Source organism: Doryrhamphus excisus, chromosome 11 (assembly GCF_030265055.1).
Source record: "Doryrhamphus excisus isolate RoL2022-K1 chromosome 11, RoL_Dexc_1.0, whole genome shotgun sequence".
Taxonomy (NCBI): domain Eukaryota; kingdom Metazoa; phylum Chordata; class Actinopteri; order Syngnathiformes; family Syngnathidae; genus Doryrhamphus; species Doryrhamphus excisus.
Genome location: NC_080476.1, coordinates 6,397,403 through 6,424,880, shown reverse-complemented (window position 1 = coordinate 6,424,880; position 27,478 = coordinate 6,397,403). Strand labels below are relative to the sequence as shown.

Here is a 27,478-nt window from a genome sequence, read left to right as displayed (position 1 = left end):
TATTTTTTTTAAGAACACTTGTGCATTAGGGTTACCTGGAGCATACAGTATCCCAGTTTATTTGGAGTGAGAGGGTACACCCTGGACTGGTCACCAGTCAGCATATGAAGTACAGGAAAACTACATTTCACCAAACTTTTTCCATAAGGCTGAATGTTGTGTGGTTACCTTGATCTTTTTTTTTTTTATTATTTTAGCAGCAACTTACCAACACTTTAATCCACGTAATCTCATGATGCTTCTCTAAATCCATCCAGTCTGTTGAGGCTCTATAATTAACAGCCCTGCTTTAGAAATCTGGGTCACTAGATTGAAGCCAGATTCTAGTAGCATCGTGTACTACGCTTTTGACCGAAACTGTAAGAAATGGAAGTCCAAGAACTGGTGGACTGGAGTGTGGATTTTTACCAGGACTCAAACTCAAACCATCCTGTTCTCAGGATGCCATGGAATTCTGATCCACGTCCCGGCATGTGGCATGAACCGACGGGAGTTAAGTCTTGCAGTTCTCACTCATTTGCCAGAGATGCAAGGATGAGACTTGACTATTTAAAGTTCGGATCTCATCCCCAAGTACCCTGCTGTGCCAAAGATGGAACAATGCATAGTGCAGAGAGTGAAAAAGACCAGGGACTACACACTGTTTTGGACTTAGTGGAGCTACTTGAAATAAAGGAAGATGTGGAGGATGAAGAGACATGGTAGGTACCATGGTAACTTGCCACACCAGCTACTGTATGTATATCTATTCAAATTTGCAATTACTGCAGGGCTGTAAGGCTGTGCTAGAAAAAAAATCAGTTGTGATGGTCCTTGGTCATGCCCAGTGTTTTTTGATCCCTCACATGCAGGCTATATGAGTCTCCAAGAAGGCCAGTATCAATAGATGCTGAGTCTCCCCTGAGATGGTGTAGACAAGTCCTGGATAACCCAAGTCCTGAGACGAAAGCTGCATGTCATTTGCTAACAAACAAGCTGAATCAAAGTAAGAAACACAAATGCAACCATTACCTTGGAAACATGTGACTGATCCCATCGCTGACCTTTGTCTATATCCAGGCTCAAGCAAAAGCGTATTCTACGGACACCATACGGACAGTGCATCTGTTTATTCTTATAACGGCAAAAGATCGACAGACACAACACCCGATACTTCCGACAGTTCAGGTAGTAGTACCCAAGTAGCATTTTTGACAATCTGCAAAACATAAGAAATTAACAGCATTTTAAAAAATGTTGGGGGCTGGGATTGAAACCTCACCAGCTGTCTTTAAAGGTAGCAGCTGTACCATTACACCATTGCTGTGTGCTATGCTCTATGCTCCACCTTTGTAGAGATTTTTACTATCCACTGAAAATGACTCACACAATCATGATTGTCTAAATGGCTGGCAACATAAGTGAATAGTAAAATATTGTTGTCTTGCCAATAATCGAGGTTGGTGGTGGTAGTGTCATGGTCTGGGGCTGCATAAGTGCTGGCGGTACTGGGGTGTTCAATGAGGGAAACATGAAGTTTAATGTGTGCTGTGACATTCTGAAACAGTATTATCCCCTCACAGTAAATATTCATTCCAAGGACACATGCTATGTGTTGACTTATTGTCAGTAATAGAGTTACTGTGTTTGTTTAAACAGATACAAATGCTCTGACCGTGCCCCCTGAGTTCATAACTAGCAGCTACAAACTACAGGACATTACAGATGTTCACATCATGGCTCGTATACAAGAGGACAGTAAGTATACGAACCATCCATTACATTCGACTCAGTTAGTGTTGACGTTGGTGTCTGTCATCCATGTTGTAGGTTTACGACAGGACTACATTTCCATGCCCACCTGCCCTGAGCCACAGGTAACACTCAACACTGATGTTTCTATTTAATATTAGATTTCCACAGAGGAAGAAACAACATGTGTTTATGTGTGATCACAGGTCAGACTGCGCCAGCAAGTCACCCAGTTCAAGTTGCTTAAAAGAGCTCAGACTCGAGGTACACAAGACCTTAAGATACTCAAAAATCAATACACTAAATGGCCGCAGATTTCGCATTATTTGGTTTTCATCAACATTTTCTGCAGAAATTGTGCCTGGGTTTTCATATAGTAGTAATGCACGTAACAAACAAGCCTGTTTGTCTTGTACAGTATCATTCTGGCAAATCATGTCCCCAAACAAAGCCGAGTGTCAATGCTGAATAACCTGCCATGGGGCCAAAGAAAGTTGAGTTCCACTAATTTGATAATGAAGGTGCGAAACACGATTGAATTCTATCTCACCAGGCTGTACCGGAAGTCCACAGCAACAGTAAGGTTCCTCTGTTCGGCATTTATAATTAGTTCCGAATTTCATCCATTTTAAAAAAAAACGTCTGATAAAGTGAAATTACCACTGTATTTTAAAATTTTGCAATCAGACTAAAAAACAATTTATATATATTAAATGACAATTAAATCTCAAATAATTATTATTGTTTTTTTTCTACAATGTAAAAAAAGCTGTGGGCCCGGTTTGTTTTCATGTACTTATATTGACATCCTTGCTGTGTACATTTGGGATCAGTCTATTTGCTGCTTGTTAACCGTTTCTGGAAATGACTCAACAGCCAGGACGGAGTCTCCCTTGCGGACCAGCCTTCGCTCACTCCAGGCTGTGAGAAACAGTCGAAGTTTGGACACAGATGACTACCTCTCTGCTCATCAAACAGCAAACACCTCGCTTCCATCAGGTTGGGAAATGTTAAAATGGCATTTATTCTCCTCCCCCGTTTACACAGAAGTGGAAGGGCCATATCAAAATGCGAGCATCTTTGTGTGGAGTGTGCATGTTGTCCAGGTACTCCGGTTTCCTCCCACATTCCCAAAACAATGCTAGGTTAATTGGTGACTCCAAATTGTCCATAGGTATGAATGTGAGTGTGAATGGTTGTTTGTCTATATGTGCCCTGTGATTGGCTGGCGACCAGTCCAGGGTGTACCCCGCCTCTCGCTCGAAGACAGCTGGAAAACCCGCGACCCTAGTGAGGATAAGCGGCACAGAAAATGGATGGATGCCACACAGATGGGCGTCCCACCTCTGAAAATATATCCTCCTATTCTGTGTCATTTAACAGTAATGACGGGCGTATCAATTCTTTAGTATTGCTACATCGATACAAAAATAACAAATGAGTACCGATTACGCTCACAATGCAAACTACTTTTTTTTTTTAAATATGTCAATCTTTTAATCACCTTCAGTTTTTGTCATAAACACCAGCTATTTGATTGATTTTTACCTTTCCCACCAGGCACTATTAATCTATTAGTACTCCCTCATTTATTGCGGTTAATTGGTTCTAGACGCGACCACAGTAAAATAATTCAGCTGGAGTATTTTCATAGATATGACACAGAGCCATCTAGACATGAAATAACACCCCTATAGTCAACAGTAAGCTGTGTTATCATTATCATTATTGTGCCTCTTGTGAGATCATTTCAACCTGCAATAAAAGTAAAGTGTGGCGCTTCCGAGGTGGCCTCACAAAATACTGACACCTAGTGACCAATGTAGAATACAACTTTCACAAGATGGAGGGCTTAACGAATTATACTGTATTTGTATTTTAGTTCACATAGCTATTTTTATGCTTGAAAATGCTACTTTTTTGGGGGAAAAAGCATTTTCTGACTAATAATAGGCCATAGTCAACCATGAAACAGCCTCATTTATTACTTAATGTTTGAAAAAAAGGCAAGAGAGTTGTGGAATTATGTTTGAACTGCAACGTCCATGCACCCTAGGCTGCACTTTGGACACACTTGATCTAATGCATGACTCTAAATATATGTACAGGTAGTCATCTCATAGATATCAAATCTAGAGATGTGTAACATGCATCTAATTGCATGCATTTAAACATAATTTATACATACTTTAGATGCAGATCAGATTGCTGTAATACATATGACTTGTATTAATATAGTATAAATACTAAAATGTTTAGAAAAATGTATATGATACACTCAGCACAATAGCAACAAACTAATAAAAATTTCCAGCTACTTGAAAAAGACTCAACACTTGTATAACCGGGCAAGTTTAGTGTTTCCAAAAAGACGTGCCAATAATAATGACCACAAGTATCAGGCCAACAAAACTAGGCAGCCAAGCCTACACTGTCAAACTCACAAGCCTCTCAAGTTTGCAAACCAAGGTAACACAGTATGTGTCCAATCAAAGTACAGTACTGCTGGCAGTTGTCTTACACTGCAAAGTTTGTTCATCAAATCAGTATTAACGCTCATGAAACTGGAGAACAGCCTCTGGAAAAACAGGCAATCATAATCATTGCACCGCCATTTACACTGAATAGTTAAAAGCATAGTTTGAGAATTACTCATGCCCCTTGCATGGATGCATGGTCTAATCAGAATCAGAATGGATTTATTGCCATTTTCAGCGAAATGTTTCACAATTGTTTTGGTTTTTCTAAACAGTGCAGTGGTGTCACATAAAACAGACTAATAATAATAACACATAAAAATAAAACTAGAAAGGCATGCAAAATAAAAATAAAAAACAGTATGATGAAGAAAAACGAATACAATGAGAACAATGGAACCTTGGTTTGTGTGTTTTTTTGGTTCATGTCCAAAATCGACACAATTTTGCCTCATTCTCTGTTTAGCGTACAATATGGTGCACTTAATGTATTTTTATCACAGACCGGCCTTCCTTGTTAGCTCATAGCTAGCAAAAGAAACTGGCAACAAGACCCAGAAGTTACATTGCCGTCTAGGATGTTTTAGTAAGTAACCATAAATATTAATTAATCCATTTCATTAATCATTCATATGTATTTATTAGGGGTGCTCTGATTGATCTGTATCAGCCGATATCAGTGAAAAAGCACCGTATCGATTGGCTGATACTTGCTTTATAACGCAGGCAACCGCCGCAGCATTCAGAGCAAGCATGTCTGCCGTGAGTGGGACTTTTGTGCGAATGATATAAGTTTTGCACCTTGCAAAACATGCCACAAAATGTTTCACTGCAGTGCGGCTTTAAAAAGCTTGAGATTAGGGCGGCATTTGGGGTGCTTGCGAGCCCCGGTCCCAACCCACTGTAATTGAAAAAAAAAAAAGTGTGGGCAAAATTTGGGGATGAGTACCGCCTCGGTACAGATTTGGGAGCATGCAGACACTATCTAGCACTTTTAGTGCAGGAGGAACTTTCGTTGTGTGGCGGGTTTGCCTCGGGCTATGGAAGATGAGTGGCGCACGTGCCTTCTGCAATCACTTCTGAGTCCGTGAGCACAGTCGTGGTGGGTGCACGTGAGTCTCAGCACTCCCCTAGTTTGGCTGTCCAATGAGCGCGAACAGCACGCGTGGACCGTGACAGGTGAGCGTGTGCACCGTGCTCGAAACGGGCGTTGTGGGCACTGATTACAGCAGTGGTGCAAAGCCTTTTGTCTCCTCTCCATGATGCCGAGGGCACAGAAGAGGGTGTCGGCTGCCTCTGCGGTTCAGAAGGCAGCGGATGTGGCCCAGCAGAGGCGGGCAAACATGCTTTTCATTCAGGCTTTCAGTTAATGTGAGAAGACTAGAAAGAAATGCATTGTGAAATACAAGACTTGAGTTGTAGATAACAGCATTTTGTTCTGGTAAAACAAGCACATATTATAGCCTGTGCATTCAAACATTCACACTGCATGTACCGTATGTGATCGGTATCAGTATCGATATGATTTCACTCATGGATGATCAGGATCAGCAGCATAAAACCCTGATCGGAACATCCCTAGTATTTATATGCTTTCTGGAACAGATTAATAAGATTTACATTATTTCTTGTGTGAAAAATGGATTTGGTTAGTGTCCGTTTCATTTAGAGTCAGACCCTCTGGAACATATTAATTACACTAACCAAAGTTCCACTGGGAAAGATAAAAATACTAAAAATATATACACATTTACTGACATAAAAAGTCGCATAAAATGATGTACATTGGTCTGATATTTGGTGTTCGCTATGGGGCGGTGCGTAATCCTTGTATGTGGAGTACATACGAGAACTCCAGTACACTTTCCACAGCAGACACTAAAATAAACGGTAAGTCTGCAGGAGTAGTAGATCTGATGTTAACGAGCTCTTCACATGCGTAAGAGCATGTGGGGACACAGCTTACACACAAGAACATATAAAACAGGGCAGACCAAGACACAAGACTAGCCTTACACGGCGCCATCTTGGTCCTCATCATCATCATCATCATCATCATCATCAAATCGTAGGGTAGAGATATTTCAAACACACGTGGAAGATAATTTCTTCCATCCCTAGCTTTTGGGTTGGCACTCCTTTTGTTTGTGTCCTCCATGTTGAAGATATTGTGCAGGCTGTTAGTCAGGCATCTGAAATGATAACATAACATCTTACATTCATGAAATCGTTGCTACTATAAGAACATTTTATTATCCATAGCTGCAAAGTGAAGATAAAGTTCACACACCACTTATTTAATTTAGCACACAATCACTGACCTTTGAAGAGACTGCAACTTGTTCAATGATGATGATGATGATGATCTGCTGTGCAATACTGAAGATGAAGCGGTGTACTGCACAGCAAAGAAGAGCAGGGTTACTGCTCCTCTGAAGGCACCGCTTCAGAAGGAGAGTATTCGAGTGGTGCGGTATATTCGGCAGGTGTGTAGTCGTCCTCTTCTGCTGAAGGAAAACTCGACCTCGGTGTCGGGTGTCCGGGTGTGTGGCTGAAGAATGCAGAGATGGACAGTTGCTGTCGCTGTCTTTTCATCTGCGTGAGGAGACTTTTGTAGGGTTCCATCGCTCCATCAAGTGCATTCCGGAAGCGCAATGCGCGCATCATCTGTGGGTCCCATTCGTCAATCATGTCCTGAACTTTCTTAATGGTTCTCGCGACTTGTGTGAGACGCTCAAGTGTCAGGCCAACTTCCTCCTCCTCGCCACCGGGAAACTCTGGCTGCTCTTCCTCTTCCTCCTCCTCCTCCTCACTCTCAGAGTTAGTCGTCTCCGCCGTATCCTCGCCAGTTAAGGGATCCAAATGAGTCTCCAGCAGCTCATTCACATCATTGCTGGTCATATCTCTGAAACCTTCACCTCCAAGCATTCGGCCTAGCCTAACTGCCTTAGCCACTGCAGAGTTGCTTATATCCTCCGGGGTGACTCCTGTGTTGTCGTGGACAATTTCAGGCCATAACTTCTTCCAGCTGGCATTCACGGCTTCCATATTCATGTCGTTCAACGCGGCCTGGATATTCTTCAGACAGTTCGTTATGGTATACTGCCGCCAGTGCTCCTTCAGCAAGAAGTTCTCCTCAAGGTCCATGGCTTCCACAAGTTGTAGCAGGGTGTTTTGCGTGTAGAGGGCCTTGAATGCGCGAATAACGCCTTGATCCATGGGCTGGATCAGCGAAGTGGTGTCAGGAGGCAGGAACTCAATCCGCACCCCCTCGTAGGACAGGTCATGGGCATGACCTTCAGCATTGTCCATGAGCAGAAGGACATTAAACTCGAGTCCCCTCTCAGCGAGATACAGCTTGACTTGGGGGATGAAACATTCATGGAACCAGTCCGATGTCAGCTGCTTCGTGATCCGGCCCTTGGCGTTGTACATCCAATGCACTGGCAGCAGGTTCTTGTTTTTATTCTTGAGGGCCCTCGGGTTCTTGGCCTTGCAGATTAAGGCAGGCTTGAGCAAAAATCCTTCAGCATTCCCACACATAATGACAGTCACACGATCCTTGTACGCCTTGAATCCACAGACCTTGGCCTCATCCTTGAAAATGAATGTCCGGGAAGGCATTCTTTTCCAGAATAGTCCTGTTTCATCCATATTGAACACCTGTTCTGGATGATAGTTCCCCTCCTCAAGGATGTTCAGGAATGTGTAGTTCACATACTCCTCTGCTGCTAACTGGTCCGCAAAAGCAGTTTCTCTGTGGAGAACCACACTCTTCATCTGGTACCTCTTCTGAAACTTATCAAACCAACCCTTGCTCGCTGTGAATGTTGCAGAAGACGTCCCGGGTTGAGGTTCGTCCGTCTGGTCCGCCGTAAAGTGCTGATAGAACTGCCTCGCCTTCTCCCGGATGACCAGCGAATTCAATGGGATGTTTTGCTTGCGGCTATCGTTGATCCAAACGGCAAGGGCGGACTCAGTTTTCATGATGAACTTATTACGGTTTGTCATGACGCGCTTTGCCTCCTTGTTTAAGGAGACAGTAGCCGTTACACGGATCTTCTTTTCATCTTTACAGATGGAACGAACGGTGGACTCGTTCAAGCCATAATGACGGGCAGCCTCAACTATTTTCTTGCCATCCTTGATCATATCCAAAAGTTTGACCTTCTCCTGGATGGTAAGCATCTTCCTCCTCCGCTTTGTGACAATGCCAGAAGGCTGAGAAGAGGCAGCACGTTTGGGGGCCATCGTGGGACTTTGGCCCTTTCCAAACGGGAACGCTCCTGGGGTTTTGTATTTCTTTCAGCAGGTTGAAAAATCCCGTCCACACAGTGTGGGATTCGCAAATAGTCACATCCACATGGGAATGGATCACTGGGTGAAAACGATGTAATACATAAGGCACACCTACATGTGGCGCTGTAAACAGACACACAGACAGAGCCATGTGACACACAGAAGCAGAATCCTCCATTTGTCTAGACTGAAGACGAAGTAGAATTTCTTCAGCGAGTCACTTAGTACAAGACAAAAACATATCAGGAGATATGGGAGTCATGCCAGTCAGAATATTCAGATGTTACTTTTTCTGTCATGGCAATGTCGTTTTCAATAAGCGGTGTTTTGTCACCCAGAACGAATTTTAAACTACATATACTCACCGTTTTGACCTGAATACATTCCCTGTGTAGACAGACGCTTACATAAAACATTTACTCACAAGAGCAAAGATACGTAGGATGCGTAGCGATACAGAAACACCTATGAGAGAGACAAGCATGCAGGATTGGATGCTGCATGAGGCTGAGCCAATCAGTGGCCTCGAAACTTAACAGTACCTCTGATAGGCTTGGTTTCTTCAATCAGCCAATAGTGTGTCTTGTATGAAGTTATGAACCATTAGTTAATTGAATGAGTTTTCTGAATTTGTATGTTATTTCATTTAGCCATTAATATGCTTGAACACATTTCATGTAGGCCAAAGACATGTATAATCTGCGTACGAATACGTTTTTATTAACAATTAGTCAACCACAGAACACCAATGATTTTTTAAATGAATATTTTTAAGAAAACTGCGATAGTGTGAAGCGGTGAAAGACTATACAGAGTACTTACAAATATGCTATACCGACAACATGCTAGTCGGTGGTGGTATAATCAATATATCTTCCATAGCACCGGTTCATGAGTTTGAAAGGCTTAAAGTTGTACTTAATTTTTCAAGCACTAATTTGACTCAATGTGGTCAAACACGTAATATAAATCCGATACGAAATTTAACATGAAGTAGTAATAATCTACCTAATACACCCGGTATCTTTCTGAGGGCGTACTCTTTTTCATCGCTAAAATACGTATTTTGTAACGTTGCTAATTATAGCTCAGAAAGCTAATATGTGTAATATGCCATAATACCGAAATTATTGTTGTAGCAATAATATAGCAACAAAGGACAAGCCGTATTCCGAAATTGCCCCCCAATTGGCAATATTTGGAAAGTGCAAACGCAAACGTCACCGTTTGAACAGTCATCAAATATATTTACATTTCAGCAAAATGAAAGTTCATTATTACCTTAAGTGCAGCATTAATAATTCCGGTTGGTAGAACAGTTCCCTCCATCTACATGTCTTTGTCCGTTTGGACTTGAACGACGGAGGCGAGCATCTAGGCTTCTCCTTAGCATTGGCGGCTATCTGCTGCTAAATTAACACGGTAAGCCCAACTGCACTGTTGTACTCGTCTTAAATGTCAATTTTCTGCAACGAATCCTCTCGTTTTTGCTTTCTACACGGTACACTACCCATACTTTTGGAGAATCGTCGGTACGTCGAATGTATACTTCCTGTCCCTCACTTGAAATGTGCACGTAAGAAATTGGACTGCAGATGTATGGCTCCGTAGCATGTACCGTTACACCCCCTAAAAACTAAGAAATCTGAAACATTTGTACATACTTGTGTTACTACTAGTTGTGACGGAAACGTATGCCCACTTCGAGTTCTGCATCCTGTACCGCAAGACTGTAGTTTGGATGTTTACTTCGCCTGGCTGCACAGCTATCGAACTAATATATAGCGTTATCTGCTTACACACACAAGTACACTTTCGACACAAGACAATTATACAAGACAAGACAAGTGAGCTTCTGCGAAGTACAATTCAGCATTAATAAATTGAATGCTTTCGTTGTTACAGCATAGAGAGCTTGTTTGTGACTTTCTCAATATGATTTTCTATCATTATTAGAGTCGTGACATGAAAATAACACCCCTAAAGCCCCCATTACACTCCTAATAGCTTTGTTTACACCGCATTGCAGGCTTCGGACATAAGAGACGGCCTCCGCTAGCATAGCAAGCTACCAAGCTAATTAGTTAGCTTTTATTTAATATGACATTATGGAAGTGTTTCTAAAGGAATGGGGAAGACTGACAACAGTAAAAAACGAACTTTCCACTTCCACATGGGACAACTTTTCACTCTATAATATCGGACATGTCATGGCTCCATGCAATGTGAAGGTAATGTAAAGTACAGTACAACACTTACAGCTTGTTTGTTTGTAACACCGGCACTACATTAATGCACATGCAGACATGCAGTTTCGCTGTCCCATTCATTTTAAAGCCATGTAATGCCTTCCCCCTCCTTCCCGCTGATAAGAACACCACGGGTGCACACTTTGTAATATTTTATCTTATATTGCATACACATCACATATATACTGTACATATATGCATACTCTCACATGCCACTCACCTTCATCGCTGCTCTTTTCCGTCAAAACAGACGAAACACTTTCGGGCTGTTTAAATATTTTTTCGCGCGACATGTTGATCACATGATGTGGCTTAATACGTTAAGTTTCTAAACACACCAAAAACAGTTTATTATTCTTTTGATTTGTGTTTTATGTTGTAAACATATTCGATCCATTAACCCTCTTGAGTTGTTGTTTTATTTTTTTTTTTTTCATTTAAAGTTAGGCGAAATGTTAACACACGGTGAGTGGTCAGCATATTGATCTGGGTTGATCTCGTGTGGAGTTTGCATTGCTGTTGAGTGGGTTTCTCCGTGTAACATTCATGTTAATTGGCGAATCCAAATTGTGCGTAGGTATGAATGTGAGTGTGAATTATTGTTAGTCTATATGTGCCCTCTGATTGGCTGGCGACCAGTCCAGGGTGTACCCCGCTTCTCGCCCGAAGACAGCTGGGATAGGCTCCAGCATACCCGAAACACTAGTGAGGATAAGCAGCATAGAAATGAATGGCTGGAAATAAAATCCATGTTATCAAAAAATCTGGTATTGTTCGTCACGAACAGCTACACAGAGAAAGCTGCGTTTGTATGAAAAGGCCTCGTGGGCTTGGCAACTTCACTGATTGGTCTATGCAGCACAAATGAGTTACTTCACAAATTCTGCCTAGCAACAAGTAGATTTGAATATGTGAGCTGACCAGGACAACAAAATTGTGTGATTTTTCACAGTTAAATTTTATGAAACTTTATGCTGTTCAGATTATCTATAGCGTGATGGTGTGTAACACTAAACAATGGTTGTTTTAGGTGGTTCCTCTTCCAGAATGGGGCGAACTTGCGAGTCATCATTCCTTCCAACAGCACCCAAGAACTCCAAGGATGCATCACAAAGGTCGTCAGTGCAGACGACAGCCATGAGGGAAGTGCAAAGGTCTCAGTCGCTCAGCCCCCGCAGGCTCCCCCACTCTGCCAAGAGATATTTGTCTTTTACCTCATGTGTTCATGCGTCACCTGAGAGGACAACCACCATAGCTTGGGGCAGCAATATGCCATCCACTCAACGGTAAATGTTTATAGCAGGATGAATGAAAGGTTGGCTTTCTTTAAGCATGGCTTCAGCATTGTAAATTATTATTATCATGACAAAAGTGTTTTAGGTGCAGCTATGAGATGTGCCGTTATAATCTTCACTTATGATTACGCTTTAGCATTGAAAGTCAGTGTCAAAACTATTGTGTTGTGTGTTATTCTGAACCACGTGTCAATAGATGTACTGTTCTCCTTAATGTTTATAGTATTAAAGGGCAGTGCAGTTGTGTATAATATAGATAAGCGAAGCCTCACTGAATAAACATTTTTTTTCAGAACTATAAATGATGTTGGTTCAGTGAAATAGTATTTCTGGCAACGAAAACAACCCCAGACGAGTGGATGTAGCAAATACTAACGGTGTCAAGCTAAAAAGGGCCGTCAGTCATTCAACCATATTATTTAAAAACATATTACACAACATGTTCACTACTGTGTTACACGCATGATGGTTGACCTACTGTTGACAGTGTGTGAATCAGTCATCACTCCAGTTTAGGATATATAATGACTCAAAATGTAAAATAAACAAATGTACAATGGAAGAGCTAATGGTTAAAGTTCTAAAACTGTACAATATATTCACACGACTCATCTGAAATGGCTGTCTTCTAAAATGTGCCTTCAGGCAGTTTTTCTTGAGTCTAGTCCGAGTCCATGTCACTGTCGCCCCCGATGGATCTGAACTCTTCACTCTCCTCATCCTCACTGAGCTGAACCTGAGAGAGCACAGCGGGGCCTCGCCTCCGTGCGTCTTCCTCTTCGTCATCCTCCTCCTCTTCACTGTTGCCGTCATCTTGTCTGTCTGCTCGTAGCTGCCATAGCTGAGACAAGAGAGGGACAGACAATGTAAAAAAACAAACAAAAAAAAAACTACTTCCTTTTGGTCTACCGCTCTCCAAGTCCATGAATGATAGTTTTGCATCCTTCTCATCATGACAATGCAGCTACATCATATTCACAGATGCATGTGAGTATTCCCATTCATCCATGTCATTGAAACCACACGTGATCAGCGTATGCCTCTCAAAGTTAATTACAAAAAATGTGCATGTGTGCTGTGTCATGATAACCCATATTGAGCCAACAAGGGATGTACTTGGTCCCGTATTGCTGCGAGAATCAACACTAATCTGTAAATTCTCAATGGTTTCAAGTGACAGCTTGACACAGGCTATGCCAACTTGTTTGCATCTTTCTTTATACACTTTGCCTAGCTGTCACTAGCTGTTGTGTTGTTCGCTCTCCTCCAACTCTTTTGCTCCCCTCATCCTCAATAAGACTAACCTGAGAATGTGGAGCTGGGGCTCTTCTCCGTGCGTCATCCTCCTCGTCTTCCTCCTCCTCCTCGCTGATACCATCGTCATCTGCGTTTCCCCTGCTCAAGGGCTGCATCTGACTGCGGCTCTCTGTCTCATCAAAGCTGCCATAACTGAGAAGCAAAGGGGAGTGTAAGAACAGTAACAGGAATATTGCAGAGTATATATTCATTTATAGCGGCCTGCCACTAATAAATTTGAGTTCCCACAAATTGTTTTGGTGGGAGCTCCACTCCAAATTCCCACATGGTACGCATTAAAAGTCAAAGACAGGAAGTGTGTTTTGTATCCGTAATCAAATGCAAACGGTCAAAAAAGGCTAAGTATTCAGCATGCGAGCGTAGATCCAGGAATGCAAGGCAGGTCCCCAAGCTAAGGAAGTGTGCAAACTCTGCAACAGCGTTAAAACTGGCCACATTTTGCCAGGACAATGTTGTCACAGTTTCATGTCAAAAGGAACGACTACTAATGGGTTTAAGAGGCTCTTGGGCCCAGTGTACCTGATGTTGCTGTCTTCCATGTGGGGCCCGTCATCACCCCCGTCTCCTTCATATGACATCATGCTCTCATCCTGCTCCATGCCCATGCGCGCTGTGTCCTGGGCTCGCCGTGGTGGTGGTGGAGGTCGCACCTCGACTTCTCTATCAGAGTCGCTGCCACTCTCTGACAAATGAATAGCTGAAGAGAGACAGGCCAGAGAACTGGTAAAACGGTTTCTTAATAAATATGGCACTGTATTAGTAACAACTCAAGGTAAGCTGTTTTTTCACACACATGAGAACGGATTGTCCCCCTCCTCCTCGCTGGCATCGTCCTCTCCGTCAGACATGAGAAGGTCCTGATACAACACGCTGGCATGGGTGAGTGGATTGGATCTGCGGTCTTCATCCTCCTGGCGGGTGTGCATGCGTCTGCGAGGAGGGAGCAACAGCTCTTCGTCATCTTCGTCGTCTTCTAAATCTCCTTCCGCATCCTCTGCCTGCGAAGGTAAGCATGGGAATGTCACATAAACACATCAACATGACTTTAAATGCTTCAAAGGAAACAAAGGCAATAGAAAACTATAATCAACCTCTAAGTAGACACTAATCCCAATTTAGATTAGCAACCTACTATACAATATTTATCAAGACTAGGGATGGCGGTTAATAGTGGTCAACCGATATTGGCATAACAATATAAATATCTACGTATCTGTTTATCTGTCAGTGCGCAAGTGATTATGTCGTACTCCACACAGCAACAAGAAGCTAGCACAGTATGTCTGTTGGTTGGGATTGTTTCCAAGTTTGTAAATATACAATTTACAATGACTGTTAAGGGCTTCAAGAGAGGCAGGAACAATCATTCAGACTGACACTTAGTTTTAGAAAACTAAAACTCCTCGGTTGTTTGTCAACTTGCTCAACCTTTGAGCATGTGTCAGAGTGCCATCTCTCCTGCCCATTAGTGTGCGTGAGTGACAGGAAGAAAAGCAGTGATTTGCCAAAGGAGTTGTTTGCCGCTACCTACTGGTGTGCGTCTACAAATGTTGACCCCACAGATAAAAGGACTAAGCACCTTTTTGCAGGGAAGTAATTGTCTCTTGAATGTTGTGGAAACTGTCCAAAACAGTGAATAACCTCCTTTGACCCATGCTTGCATACTTCTTGAACACAGTGATGATAGAGGAGTAGCACTCACAGGAGCAGGTGTTTTAGGTTTGCCATCATCTTCCTCCTCAAAGCCTTCAATATCTACATCTGACTCTTCTTCCCTGTTCCTTCTGCTGTGGCGAGCCTGAGAAGCAGAGTAATCACGTTTGAGCGCTAACTAACAACTTCTCCACGTCTTTTCAAGAAACAAGATAGTCAGAGGGGTGAATGACCAGAGCTGGGGAAGCAAGCTTTATCTCGCTCCGTACCTGCCCCCCTCTCTTCTCAGCAGCAACCCCTAGAGGTCCGTCAGAGAAAAGGCCGCCAGGCGCCCTGGACGGGCCTGAAGCACCACTGTCAAACAGATCAGCAGGCTGGCCAACAAAGATGCAAACACAACAGGGAGGTCGACAGGTTTGAAGGAGAAGCACACGGAGGGGATGGGGGTGAAGACAATAACAGTGAGGAAACTACATGACTGCAAAAGTGAGACAGTCTGGGAAGGAGCTTTAGCAGGAAATAGTAGAGGCAGGAGAATTATATGATATGACGAGGAGACAAGAATGCTGCCAGTGTGGTTTCCCAAGTGATATCATGACCTCTAGCGGTTGCTACATATAGATCGCACGTTAAAGTTGACCAAATATATTGACATAAATAGTCAATACCTAGTATACACACAAGTTCCATAAGTTGGCCATAAGTCCACACTGTCAGCCACCTGTTTTGCTCCCTGTGTATAAGTTCTGTGCTGTGAACCGATACCTTTGTCACTTCAGTCCATGCACATGTGGACCAGGCTGTTGTCATACCTGTGTTATGTATGGCGATGATGCTGCACTCAGCCTCTGTAAGTCCATGAATGACCCCTTGGCGGTGGCGATGTCCTTATCCAAATCATCATACTGGAGGCACATGATAAATGCAATCATTACACAGTGAGACATTCATTCATTTTCTACCGCTTACCGTAGCCCAGTGTTTTTTAATCTTTTTGAGCCACGGCACGTTTTTTACGTGGGAAAAATTTTGCGGCACACCAATAACCAACATTATTTGCTTCTTTCAGCTTTTTCCTGATTACGGACTCGCCACAGCAGATCCTTTTGATCCGCATACTAATTTAACCAACAATGTTACAAAATGTCACGTGCATCACTAAGTCTATTAGAGGAACGAGGCAATCAGCTACGTGTTGCCACACGGACGAATATTACATTGCTCTGCCAGTCTTTACACCAATGACACGCGACAATGACATAATATTTGCAGAAAATTATTAATACATGTTAATTAAACAAGTGATATTGAATAATTCCTCACGGCACACCTGATGATTTCTCACGGCACAGTTGAGGAAAATCACTGCTGTAGCCTATCCCAGCTGACTTTGGGCGAGAGGCGCCAGCCAATCACAGGCAGTGATTGAAAAGAAACCTCACCAACATTTCATGGGCTGAAGCTTGTGTGCTTATTTATGTTTACTTTCTGAGCTGGTAAAGCAAAATAAGCACCAGGCTAATGTTGTACCTGTGGTATGTATGACGAGTGGGTCATGTCTAGACTGTCAAAGTCTACGGCATCCAGAGCAGCCTCTTTGGCTGTGGAGATGTCCTTTTCAAGCTGGGTCAAGTGTTCATCATACTGAAGGCACAAGAAAAGGAAATTATTATTAATGAAATATAAATATTGTGTAATTTCTATATTACACACACATTTCATAAAACACTAACTTCCTTTTCTTTCATTATGCAAAGTAATGACTTGGAATACCTCATCCAAGGTCTGTTTGCAGACATTGATAATATCAAGTGCCGTCTTCGTGTATGGACTGTCACGGCCTGCGAAAGACACAGAAAACAAACAATTATATTTTTCTCTTCTTTGGAGCTACACGTCACAGGCTAGTAAACACACCTACCGTTGTACTTGATGCTGTTGGCGTGTATAAGAGTGACATCTGAGAGGAACGCGTCTCTGTTCTGGTATTTGTGTTTGGAGATGTTCTGATTATTCAGGGAACACAAAAAAACATATTTTAACAGGGTTTGGGATATGGTTATGCTATGGACGTGATAACAGTCTTCACCTTGCGAATGGTCTCAAGGTCCATGGGGTCTATGATCACCTTGTAATAATCAGGTACAAACTTTTTGTTGACAGGATGATGGAATGGCCATGACTACATGAGGGGAGAAATGTATTTATTTAACGTTATTCAACAACAAACCAGCACATCTACAGTAAATCAGTAACTTTAGTCAGAACACGAAGGGAAAAGTAAACTTACATCAGGAACGACCATCATCTTCTGGGTAACGATATTGTCCAGAATGAAAGAGAAAGCCACCTGATCGTCATCATCGAGCAATGGATTGATGGCTTTTTCAAGCCTAACCAGTCTGTCCTCCTTCTGTGCATGCACACACAAGCAATTAATTCAGTATCTATTAAAGAAGACATGAATAAAAATATTAAAAATGAGTCTTAGGAGTCCCACGCACCTCTTTCAGTTTTGCATCACAGAGGTCCAGCATCGACTGTGCCACCTGTGTGATTGGATGTTTTGCTCCTAGAATGACAAGCACATACCAGCATGCATGGTTTAAATTCAAAAGTCATTTATAAATGTAGCGGCAGTGTTGTTCATTGTTATGTCTCAAAAGTCTTCACCATTGTATGTGGCACTGTTCTTATAGATGAGCTCAACTGCTTCTCGGAACTCCTCCCTGGACGGATACATTCTCTTGCGCACATTCTCTCTGAGCGTCTGCAGGTCCATGGGCCGTGTGATAATCTTGTAGTAGTCTTTCACAACCTTGGCGTTGACTGGGGTGTGGAACGGGTATGTCTGCAGGGAGCAACATCTTTAAGCACTTTGTGGGAGGAATATGGGAAGAGTTGACTGTTGTTACTCATAATGCTTACATTAGGGTGGTCCCGCATGTCATTAATGATGCTCTCAAGCACAGAGGACAAAGTCACCATAGGGTCAGTGCGTCTACGGTGGATTGCCTTGTGTGGTTTCTAGTATGAACAAAAGTAATAAGTCAAAATCAGCTTGCTTTCATTTCATGTTAAAACAGGCTCTGAAATGTTTTTGCTTACATTGAGGTAATCACAGTGCACAGCATTGCCAACTCGTCTTTTCTTCTTTGGTGGGAGCTGCTGCTTGGGGAACTTGAGCACCAAAGACTTTCTGCGCACTTCATCAGCGCTGCAAAATATAAATGTTGAAAATGAAAAACTCCGTAATAATATTAATACAAATGTTAAAATGACAAAGCTGAATCGCTACCTTTCGATGAGTTGCTTGCCAAGCACGATCTTTGTGCCCTCCACCTTGATCAGCTCCTCGTTGTCATTGTGGATGACTGTCTTTTCTAACTCCTCCTCCTGCTCCTCAGTCATGGCGACTGGGTTAGAAGGTGGTGCGTTTGTCTGATAGTACAGTGGGCAGAACTTGTTGGTCCTCATGTGCCCGATGGCTCCGCAGGCTCCGCACTTTAACTAGGGAAGACAGGTAAAAATTGAGGAGCATGAATACCAATCTGTGACGAAAAAACTCCACCACAATACTTATTAACATCACATCGACATTAAACAAGGAATATTATTACAGAACATTATAAAAAACAATAATGATAATGCAGCGGAGCAATGTTGGCTTCTGCAAACCTGTCAGGCTAGTGGCGCTACCAACAGTTTTGTTGGTTTTCATCTAGTCTAGTAATTGTTGCTTGATCACCTCCTCATCATTCGTATAATGTCTGTAGATGCGTCAACATAAATAATAATAATAATAATAAAGCCAGCATAGCGTTGGTATCGTAATTTACTAGGCATCGGGATCGAAAGATCGGTGCATCCCTGCTTCAAACCAGAAAAGGACTAAAGTAGGACAGAGAAGAATATAGTATTTAATCAGTAAGCTTACTTTTACCTTGAGGTCTGGTCTCTCTTTCATTTTCTTCGTCTTCTTTTCTGGTGGTCCCTTTATCTTGTCCTTCTCTTGATTTCGCTTTAGCCTCCTTAGCTGCTCCTGGATACGACGACGTTCCTTCCTCATTTCTTCCCTGTGCTGCTCGTCAAAGAGAGCAAACTTTCGTCTGAAGCCAAAATAAAACAAAAAATCCATTCACTCAAAAGAAACATTAATTCATGAAGTGCACATGGATACCTTGAATCAAAACATCATCATCATCATTCACAAGAAGGTGTAAGTGGAGGTACTAACATGAATTCATCATCTTTGGTAGTCCTGATCCTGGTGTATGCATCGATGACAGAAGACTTGCGCACTGTCTCACAGCGTACATATTCCTTGCCATCCTCATCCCTGAACGTTCGATAGATCTTAAGTCGCCGTCCTGTGGCTGCAGAATTCAGGCTGGTGACTGATGATGTGTCATCGTCCTTATGGGAGCTGGTGGACAATGAACTGGCTAAAGAGCCGGAGGAAGAAGAAAATATAGTTTGTGCCTTGACGGTGTCTGCCAACCAGCCAACAAGAAGCCGTGACTTACACAAGACTTTGCGTCGCTCTTTGCGTCCCTTATGGTCTCGGTCACTCTCCTCCCCCATCAGCATCCTTTGCAGCTCCCTTCTCTCCTGCTCCTCCCTCTCACGTGACAGCTGTGAGCTGGTCTTCTTGTTCTGCAGCATGTTCTCAATGTTCTTTCCCATTTCCTCAAAGTCACTATCTTCTGCTGAGCTGCTATCAGTGTCAGTGGACAGCACTTCAGTCGACTCCAGCACCCTGCGGCGGAGAACAACAAAGTTAAGTTTTCAACAGACTCAATCAAAAGTCAATTACAATGTCTTACTTGTTCTGCAGGTCAAATATCCTCTGGCATTCTTCCTTGTACCGCTCCTGGTGCTCTGCGACGGAGAAACGAGAACCTCTGGCAAACTTGCTCATGGGGCCTTCTCCTGAACGTGCCTGCTCAGTTGACATGGTTCTCACGACGTCAATCACTTCCCAGCGAGAGAGCTTCTTTATCTAACATATATAAAGCAACACGGTCACTTTCAAGCTATTTAGAAGTCAAGTCAGGTGTTAATGTGGGGAAATAACATACACAATCTAACATTGAACAACATTTTGATTATAAACCTACTTCTTCTTCTGGCACACCAAACTTGCGCAACAGTTGCTTGGCATTCTTCAGTGAGAGTCTCCTCAAATCTGCATCTGTCCCGGTCACTGTCTTCTTAGCAGGCTGTGGCTCTTTATCATCCTAGAGGAAGAAAAAATATATCCGCATTTTTAAACCTCTGTAAATGCAGGTGAAGAACATCTACAAAGGATACACGGCCATTACACCAACAGGAGGAAGATGTTAAACTTACTGTAAATGTTAGAACGCTCAAGCATATGGAAGTAGAAGACTTTGGCCAAAAGACTATCTGACGCAACTTTTAATAGTTATAGTAATAGTGTCCAGTGACATAATGATATTATTATTGTTATATATTGGTAAAATGATTAGTCTTCATATAGTCTACCTCTGTACTAAGACTTGGCGCCAACCTGCAATTGAATACTGAAGTCATTAACAGACTTATGTCCATATATTGATAGATTTACTCATTCAGACCTTCTGTTGAGTGGGCTTATTGGGCACTTTGACGTAGGAAAAACCTTCTCCACAGCCTGTTGGGTCTGCAACACCGGTAACCTCCAGTAGGCATTTCCCTTTCATGGCAGAGATGAAGGCTCTTGTTGTGTTCCAGGGAGCTGTTCGCACCTAGTATAAACAAGAATGAATCAAGAACACAACAAATGTCATATTATAGTAAGGAAAGCATCACCACTGTGGGGACAAGTACCTCATCATCAATCTTCATTTGAAAGTCCTCTTCGTTCTCCTCCTCTGGGGCAAAGAATGATTTCTCACCATATCCAGCATCCTGAAGGTAGGTTAAGGTCAAATTACTCCCAGTGAAGTTTGGGTACGTGATGTTGATAAACAATTTTCGTAGCAGAAAACGATACCTTGAGTCTTTGCTCAGCCACCAGCATGCTATAGTAAGCACAGCACTGCTCTGGAGACACCATGGCTCGGATCTCCTCCTCCGTGGGCAATCTGAAATCAGGCTTCAGCACCCACCAGTTGGAGTCCATCCCTGGCATCAAGAAAAAAACAACAATGTTTCCCATCCATTTGTTTGTGACAGCCTGCCACAAACACATTTGTCAGTAGCTGTCTGTGCTCACTCAAACACATATAGTGTCCCACTATATAAATATAGTTTGTATAACTCTGCTCGTTAACGCACCAGGTCTCCCAGAAAATAAGAACATGCAGCAAGAAGGATGAGTGTATGTGTTGAAGTTAAAGAGCAGAGTTTGTCTTCTATCACCTTGGGGAAGTCATGTCTAATTTTCACTTTTTCATCTCATCAAACATAACTGGGATGCGTTCAAGAACCGCCAAACAAAGTGCAAAATGTTAATGTTTATAATGTAAATATCTGGGTTCTCTGCTGGTTGCTGGACCAAACAACATAATTATGTAATTGTTATATCAAAATTCTGCAGTGCATCCTTCCCCAGTACCGATACTAGGCTTTTCCTCAAGGCAGTCGAGAAAACAATCACCTCAAAATTCATACTGTCTAAAATGTCATCTTACCCCCATAGTAATCCACAGTAAAAATAATTGAGGTCTTTCCATGCTCTGATTACTTTTTGGGAATTCCACTCACACTTCCATAACCTCAACTCTACAGTACAACATGGTCTTGTAAATGATGCACTCTGCCATTGGGAGCATAGTAAATAAGTATACACGCTGTACCTGTACGTTTGAAGTCAGCACAGAGTTTTAGTCTCTTCCTGATGCTGCTCTCAGAATGTGACGGAAATGCTTTCTTTATATCCTCCATGCGGATCCTGCGCGGACGATCCTTGCTCTTCCAGAACAAGCGGTAAATGAACACCTGCAGATAAAGATAAAAGGTGTCTAGTAAGTACGACAGTTCAGCTGTGACACAATTGCAGGAATTGGGCAAGTCATCATACTTGAAGGAAGTCTCTTATGTGGGTATTGGCTCGTTTGGAGTTGGGCCCCGGAACCTCGAATAAGGGGCATGCCTGACCAACCACCATTATGTCCACTATCTCTCTGATATAATAGCCATGGCGTGTTCTGATGACAAGAAAGTCTGTCTCTGGCATCTTGTGCAGGTAAATAGGAGCACGGAAAAGGTTGTTTTCAAAAGCCTAAAGAAGAAGAGGAAATAATCACATTAAATAGTACAAATGTAGCATGCAGCATGAGCTTCATCTATAGGTCATGTTTTGCTAACTTGGAGAAGCTGTCCAGGATGAAGGGAGCCCAGGAAAGGTGAGGTATGGCAGTACACTGTTTCTCCGTATTTGCAATCTGGTGCACCAGGATCCTTTCCGGGTTTCTGAATAATGTAGATCCAAAGAAAGATTAGTAATGTCATCTCATCTGCATCTACAAATCCACTGAAAATAGTACAGACCCTTTTGTAGTAGTTTTTAATCTTAGTGGCCATGCCAACTTGCATGATGAGAGGAGGGTATTCTTCACTATACTCTGCCAAAATAAGATCGCCATCTTTGCCTGTCAAATCCTGCGGGGTGCGCATGAAGAACATGTCTCCACCCCCTGCTGCCTGCCGCTCCTGCTCTCGCATCTGTATTCACAAGGACAAATCAGCGTTTATGCACTTACCTGCACAACTGCTGAACAAGGCAGAACATTGAACATGGCACCACCTTGGCCTTCTTCTTAATGTGCTTGAGCAGAGGCTGGACAGCGTGTGGGCCCGGCTGAGCCAAAGGTCCAAACGAATACTTCTTCAAAGCCGATCTATGGAACTGGCGCAGCTTCATGGGTCCCATGTGGGTGGGGAAGAATGGCTGCCTTAACTCCAGTGCTGGTATGGAATGCTGTTCGAGGACACACCATGATTTATTCATTAGGAAAATGTTGTATATACTGAATGGCTGTACAGTTGTAGCATTCTGTCACCTGAATGATGTTGCCACCGAAGGTGCCCCTAAGACCCTGCTGTTTGGGGTAGTAGAACTCGTCATTGGAGAGATTCCAGGGGTCCTTCACCTCAGGTTGGGACATGTTCTGAGTTGAGAGAAAACATCTTAAAACACACAACACTGAACTGAACAGGGTCTTTCAATGCACCAACATTGTAGTAACATTTCTCAAGGTCCACCTCAAAATCAAACTTCAGACCCAGTGAGTTGACTTGCCTGTTGCGGCTCATCTTTTATCACCCCAGTCTTCCCAAGGAGGATGCGACTCTTTTTGATTGCTGTTTCCTTCTTATTCTCTTTGGATGGGGAATGAGATGTTGTTGCTTCCTTTTCATCAGGAATTTCTGTAAAAAGAAAAAAAAAGATTGATCAGGGATTCTGTTTTAGCATATTGCCACTACTTACTTTTCAGATAACAATGACAGTTTGATTTTAACACGATGAGCTCAGAAATATGAACCTACCAAGAATTATATTTTCATCATTGGGATCAAGTGTAAGAACAGGCGGTGTGAGTATGCGGTCCATCTCCTGATCATCCCAGATGATGTTGTCCTCCCAACGTCCGTACACCAACTCTTCATTGTCAATGGGAAAAATAGAAAACCATGGGGCATCTTCTTCGTGATTGGCTGAGGAGAAGGAAAGAAATAAAAAAAGGCATTTTGGCCTCACATCTTTGATGAAGATCTTAGTAATTTTGTTTCTTGCAAACAAATTTACCATGGTGATCATGGCTGTTTTTGTGCTTAATGCCAGTTATTGACAAAGCTTTGAGCATGGGAGGCGGCGTAGGTGGCACTAATTGGGAATTACTTCTTGTCAGACCTGAAAGGATAAAAACATTCAATATTACTGTGTGCTGATTGTTTCTTTTCAACACTAATGTTGCTGAAGTTTAGATTTATGTCTATCAACATCCAGTTTGCATATTTAAAAAAGCCTCGTGCTCAGTGGCACAGAGTACGTACATTCAGAGAAGACACACATTATTTGCATCTCACCTTGCTGTGCATTGTAAGCATTGGCATTGCGGGTCATGCTGGACGGCAACCACCCTGCAAGACTGGCACGTTGAGTCTTGGTGCCCTTGTGTTTTACATCCTCCCCATTCCAAATAATGTCGTCTTCCCACTGCAGTTGAGTGACCATCAAGAAGAGCTCATTCTCCAGGGTGGATTTATCTTTGTCTCCCTCATTATTGTGGTCATTAGGATCATCACACCACCTCACATCCTACAAATGCATTGAACAAATCATTCGTAAATAAATATTTTTTTGTGTAGTAAAGCTCCATGGTCCTACTAACGTCCTGAGCTGTCTCTGTTGCTTCTGAAGGTGCGTTCTGCTCCATCGGCTCACTGGACTCCTTTTCCTTCAGCTTCAGCCCATAGTTAAAATTACCTCCGTCCTCAGGGACCCCTATCATGTCGTACCAAAGCTGGGCAGGCCCATATCGCCATTCTGCAACTTTAGGTCGCGATTCTGCCTCCTTGTCTCCATCACCGCATGCTTGGGAAAGTTTAGACTCTACAGGAGCCATCATGGTTATCTGGGGTCACAGAAAAGCAGTGACAGAGTCAGTACAAAGACACGTGAAAACACTACTGTGTTACGGTAGCTGGAAAAGTCACCTCATCATCTGAGAGACACTGCTCTGGGGGTGGAGGGTTCGCATACTCGTAAACCCATCCAGATTTCTTATCCTGGCCTTGTTCTGTGAGCTCTCCTTCAGGAGGCGGTGTGCCAGGCAGAACGTCCCGATGCTTCCGCTTTTTCTTCCTGCGAGCACTCCTCCAAACTGATGGCATGTTCTTCCCTGGGCCAAATAGCCTTAGGAACCTCAGCCCCTGGGAGGGTATCCAAAATAGTGCTTGAGGCACAGGAGGACTAATCAGTAGATCAATGATGAGAGGATGCTCTACTGTACCTTTCCAGGTCGAAACTCTGGGAAGAGCTCAGTCACACTTGGAAGTGTTTTGGCAGCATCTTTCTGCATGATGCCAGCGAGCGGAAGGTTAAGCCTATCTGGTGAGCCTCCAGCACCAGAAACCTGGCAGGGGCGGTCTGTTTCTGACTCGGAGTCTGAGGAACTGCTGAAATCAACCTTATCAGCGGTAGAGGATGGCGCTATGATGGACGGCAGGATGATACCGTCACCTTCTTCCCCGACTGTTAGGAGAGGCAGGGACAAATGAGAAATAATAATGATTACTTATTTAATGCTTCGGAATCTGGATGTGCAAAATGTATGTAACATATTTTGGTAACACATCAACACATGATAGCTGACAAAATGTATTTTTCTGTAAAGGCTAATAATAACATTAAAACAGTGGTAATGAACGCGCTCCTATTAAGTAATTCAAAACTTAATTTTGGTACGTAAACACGAGAGTCACTCGAGAAGAATACATGCCACATGCAGCACAAGAATGCAGTGTGTGACTCATGCTGGGTGGAAGAATACAGGACAACATTGCTTATTAGTTAACATGTTGCACTTCATTATATTTCCGAAGCAGCAGTGTGGTAAAGAAAACAAAAGCCATCACCATGGAAGGGAAAACTAACATCCTAAAATGCTCAGAGAGGAGAAATGCCCAGCAATATTGGTCTCCACTGTTTGACTGTGTCAACCATCATTAAGACTAAATATTATTGTATGGTAATGAATGCCAGAGTAGTCATGTGAGACCTGAAGCACACAATGAGCCCACAAAACATCAGAGTGATAATGATCCATACCATTTGTGCCCTGAGAAGTCAGATCATCTTTCTTAACAGCTGTTCCAACACTTGGCGGTGGCGGAGGAGGCATAAGCTTTGAATCAATATCTTCACAATCTGCGTCATAGTCGTCATCATCATCTGTTATGATTGAATTTGACAGAAATGTCACTATAATCTCATGATAATTGCTTTCCTATGTTGCATGACAAGCAAAATTATCCACTTTCATCACAACTATTGTTTAAAGTTGACAATTATATGTATAATGTAAAGAAGAGGAGCTTAAAGAGGACCTGGTTTCCTGCAGGGCTGCAACGACCCCATGGCCTGGCGGTACTTCCTTGTTTCATCTTCAGCAACCTCACTAATGTCAGAATAATCAACTGCATCGTCAGTGCTTTTCACCCAACCTGCACCAAAATTGACAAATTGAGTCTGGACACCCTTCCTGGTGGTAGTCATGCAATTATCCTGAATTTTTCTACTCACCCTCAGCATCCACACTAGTGGAGTTTTTACTTTCCTCTAGCTCACCATCCTCATTGGCTGTGATCTCTGTGATGAGGGAACCCAGACCTAAATTTCCCAAGCCAGACAGATGTTTTTTGGACTCCTAGATACAATAGATATAGGGGTATATTTATATAACAGGAATGGTACAATATATGCAAGCTCTACAGCCTTACTACATTGTTGCTGATACTCACATTGTCCAGGACACTGTCATCCTCCAGCTGACCATCTTCATTTATGTTCCCAAATAGGAAGCCAGTAATTGAGAAAGGGCGATCTTGATCTTCGTCACTGTCGGAGTCGGACATTCTAAAAAACAAAAAAAAACAATAACCACGTAAGACGTCTTTAAAACAATACCGAGGTCATCGCAACAATCCCCTATCACCTCGACTGAATTTTGCATAATAACCTGAGTTAGGAATGTGGAAATATTTTGAAGCATGTACTCTATGTAACATATTCACACGAATGTGCTAGCTCTAACTTTAGCTAATATCAGCTACAAGGCGAAAACCAATGTTTCCACTTACCTGACTTAGCTCTACTCCAAGTTTAGTAGACCATTATTTAACCAGCTTGATAATAAACCCAGAGCTACTAGGCTGCAATATTTCCTTTCGTTGTGCGGCAAAAAATATTAAACTACCAACAGCCGAGTTCGCAACATTTGTAACAACAGGGCATGAAATAAATACTTCCCGAGCGCGTGCGTCAGTTTTGCATAGTTACACGAAATTCCTTTAAAAATATTTCATTACAACGTTTTCCTGAACAGTTACAGTAAAAATATTTTTTGTGTGTACAAAAGCCTGCTAGTCGCAGAAGATAGCTGTTAGCTTATAGCGCAAGTAAACCGGATGGACAATGTGTACTTCCGGTTTCAAAGTACACTCACTCGTAATACATTGCTGCACATCATTTATTCACAACTGTAAAGCGGGTATGTTTATTTTAGAGATATACAGTAATACAACAAAATACATGGTTTCATCTACAGTATGTTATTTTCTTTGTTAGTATTTGAACAAAACCCATATAACAACAATAGTCCAATAACAATAGCTAAATGTTTTTAACAAAATGTGTGGTTAGTATATAAAATACTCACGATCCAAGCTATCACCTTTACGCAAAACCAAATCCACATAAGATCACACTTTAAGCATTGGGCCAACT

The 27,478-nt window shown here is 42.5% G+C and overlaps 3 protein-coding genes across 6 annotated transcripts; 1 reads left to right on the top strand and 2 right to left on the bottom strand.

The window, feature by feature from the left end:
• Positions 1-14: 14 nt before the first annotated feature.
• LOC131137897 (SLAIN motif-containing protein-like) lies at positions 15-13,542 on the top strand. Of its 2 annotated transcripts, XM_058086299.1 has the most exons (8): positions 17-701; positions 852-985; positions 1,060-1,167; positions 1,639-1,737; positions 1,810-1,856; positions 1,938-1,995; positions 2,608-2,730; positions 11,787-13,542. In XM_058086299.1, exons 1-8 carry the CDS (start codon positions 367-369, stop codon positions 12,044-12,046), a joined length of 1,164 nt encoding a protein of 387 aa, XP_057942282.1. In that variant the 5' UTR covers positions 17-366; the 3' UTR covers positions 12,047-13,542. The 2 variants fall into 2 exon arrangements, with proteins under 2 accessions (XP_057942281.1, XP_057942282.1); XM_058086298.1 differs by having other exon boundaries at positions 15-701; positions 1,639-1,856.
• On the bottom strand, positions 1,095-10,240 carry LOC131137896 (tigger transposable element-derived protein 1-like). Its single transcript, XM_058086297.1, has 3 exons — positions 9,789-10,240; positions 6,530-8,630; positions 1,095-6,400 (listed from the first exon to the last, which is right to left on the bottom strand). The coding sequence occupies exon 2, from the start codon at positions 8,457-8,459 to the stop codon at positions 6,630-6,632; it is 1,830 nt and encodes a 609-aa protein (XP_057942280.1). The 5' UTR covers positions 8,460-8,630; positions 9,789-10,240; the 3' UTR covers positions 1,095-6,400; positions 6,530-6,629.
• taf1 (TAF1 RNA polymerase II, TATA box binding protein (TBP)-associated factor) lies at positions 11,041-27,173 on the bottom strand. Of its 3 annotated transcripts, none has more exons than XM_058086292.1 (42): positions 26,833-27,173; positions 26,494-26,608; positions 26,276-26,399; positions 26,080-26,196; positions 25,802-25,924; positions 24,984-25,225; positions 24,688-24,903; positions 24,363-24,605; positions 24,058-24,289; positions 23,777-23,881; positions 23,518-23,685; positions 23,270-23,397; positions 23,031-23,138; positions 22,775-22,948; positions 22,519-22,692; positions 22,336-22,440; positions 22,049-22,249; positions 21,825-21,966; positions 21,020-21,150; positions 20,854-20,934; positions 20,622-20,771; positions 20,142-20,261; positions 19,848-20,023; positions 19,548-19,780; positions 19,259-19,466; positions 18,959-19,130; positions 18,320-18,531; positions 18,130-18,238; positions 17,950-18,048; positions 17,695-17,872; positions 17,526-17,593; positions 17,312-17,434; positions 17,111-17,203; positions 16,943-17,027; positions 16,795-16,862; positions 16,552-16,665; positions 15,834-15,926; positions 15,071-15,166; positions 14,162-14,366; positions 13,888-14,065; positions 13,356-13,500; positions 11,042-12,892 (listed from the first exon to the last, which is right to left on the bottom strand). In XM_058086292.1, the coding sequence occupies exons 2-42, from the start codon at positions 26,605-26,607 to the stop codon at positions 12,713-12,715; spliced, it is 6,033 nt and encodes a 2,010-aa protein (XP_057942275.1). In that variant the 5' UTR covers position 26,608; positions 26,833-27,173; the 3' UTR covers positions 11,042-12,712. The 3 variants fall into 3 exon arrangements, with proteins under 3 accessions (XP_057942277.1, XP_057942275.1, XP_057942276.1); XM_058086293.1 differs by having other exon boundaries at positions 11,043-12,892; positions 18,965-19,130; XM_058086294.1 differs by lacking the exon at positions 15,071-15,166 and having other exon boundaries at positions 11,041-12,892.
• Between the last annotated feature and the right edge of the window lie 305 nt (positions 27,174-27,478).

Bases quoted from the DNA above. Each gene is read 5' to 3' on its own strand.
- LOC131137897 (XM_058086298.1), top strand. From the start codon at position 367: ATGGAAGTCCAAGAACTGGTGGACTGGAGTGTGGATTTTTACCAGGAC. The intron at 986-1,059 runs GTAAGAAACACA...GTCTATATCCAG, and splicing joins AACAAACAAGCTGAATCAAA to GCTCAAGCAAAAGCGTATTC. The intron at 1,996-2,607 runs GTACACAAGACC...ATGACTCAACAG, and splicing joins TAAAAGAGCTCAGACTCGAG to CCAGGACGGAGTCTCCCTTG.
- LOC131137896 (XM_058086297.1), bottom strand. From the start codon at position 8,459: ATGGCCCCCAAACGTGCTGCCTCTTCTCAGCCTTCTGGCATTGTCACA.
- taf1 (XM_058086292.1), bottom strand. From the start codon at position 26,607: ATGTCCGACTCCGACAGTGACGAAGATCAAGATCGCCCTTTCTCAATT. The intron at 18,532-18,958 runs GTAAGCTTACTG...TGTCTTCCCTAG, and splicing joins GACCAGACCTCAAGGTAAAA to TTAAAGTGCGGAGCCTGCGG. The intron at 12,893-13,355 runs GTTAGTCTTATT...CTCTTGTCTCAG, and splicing joins CCCCAGCTCCACATTCTCAG to CTATGGCAGCTACGAGCAGA.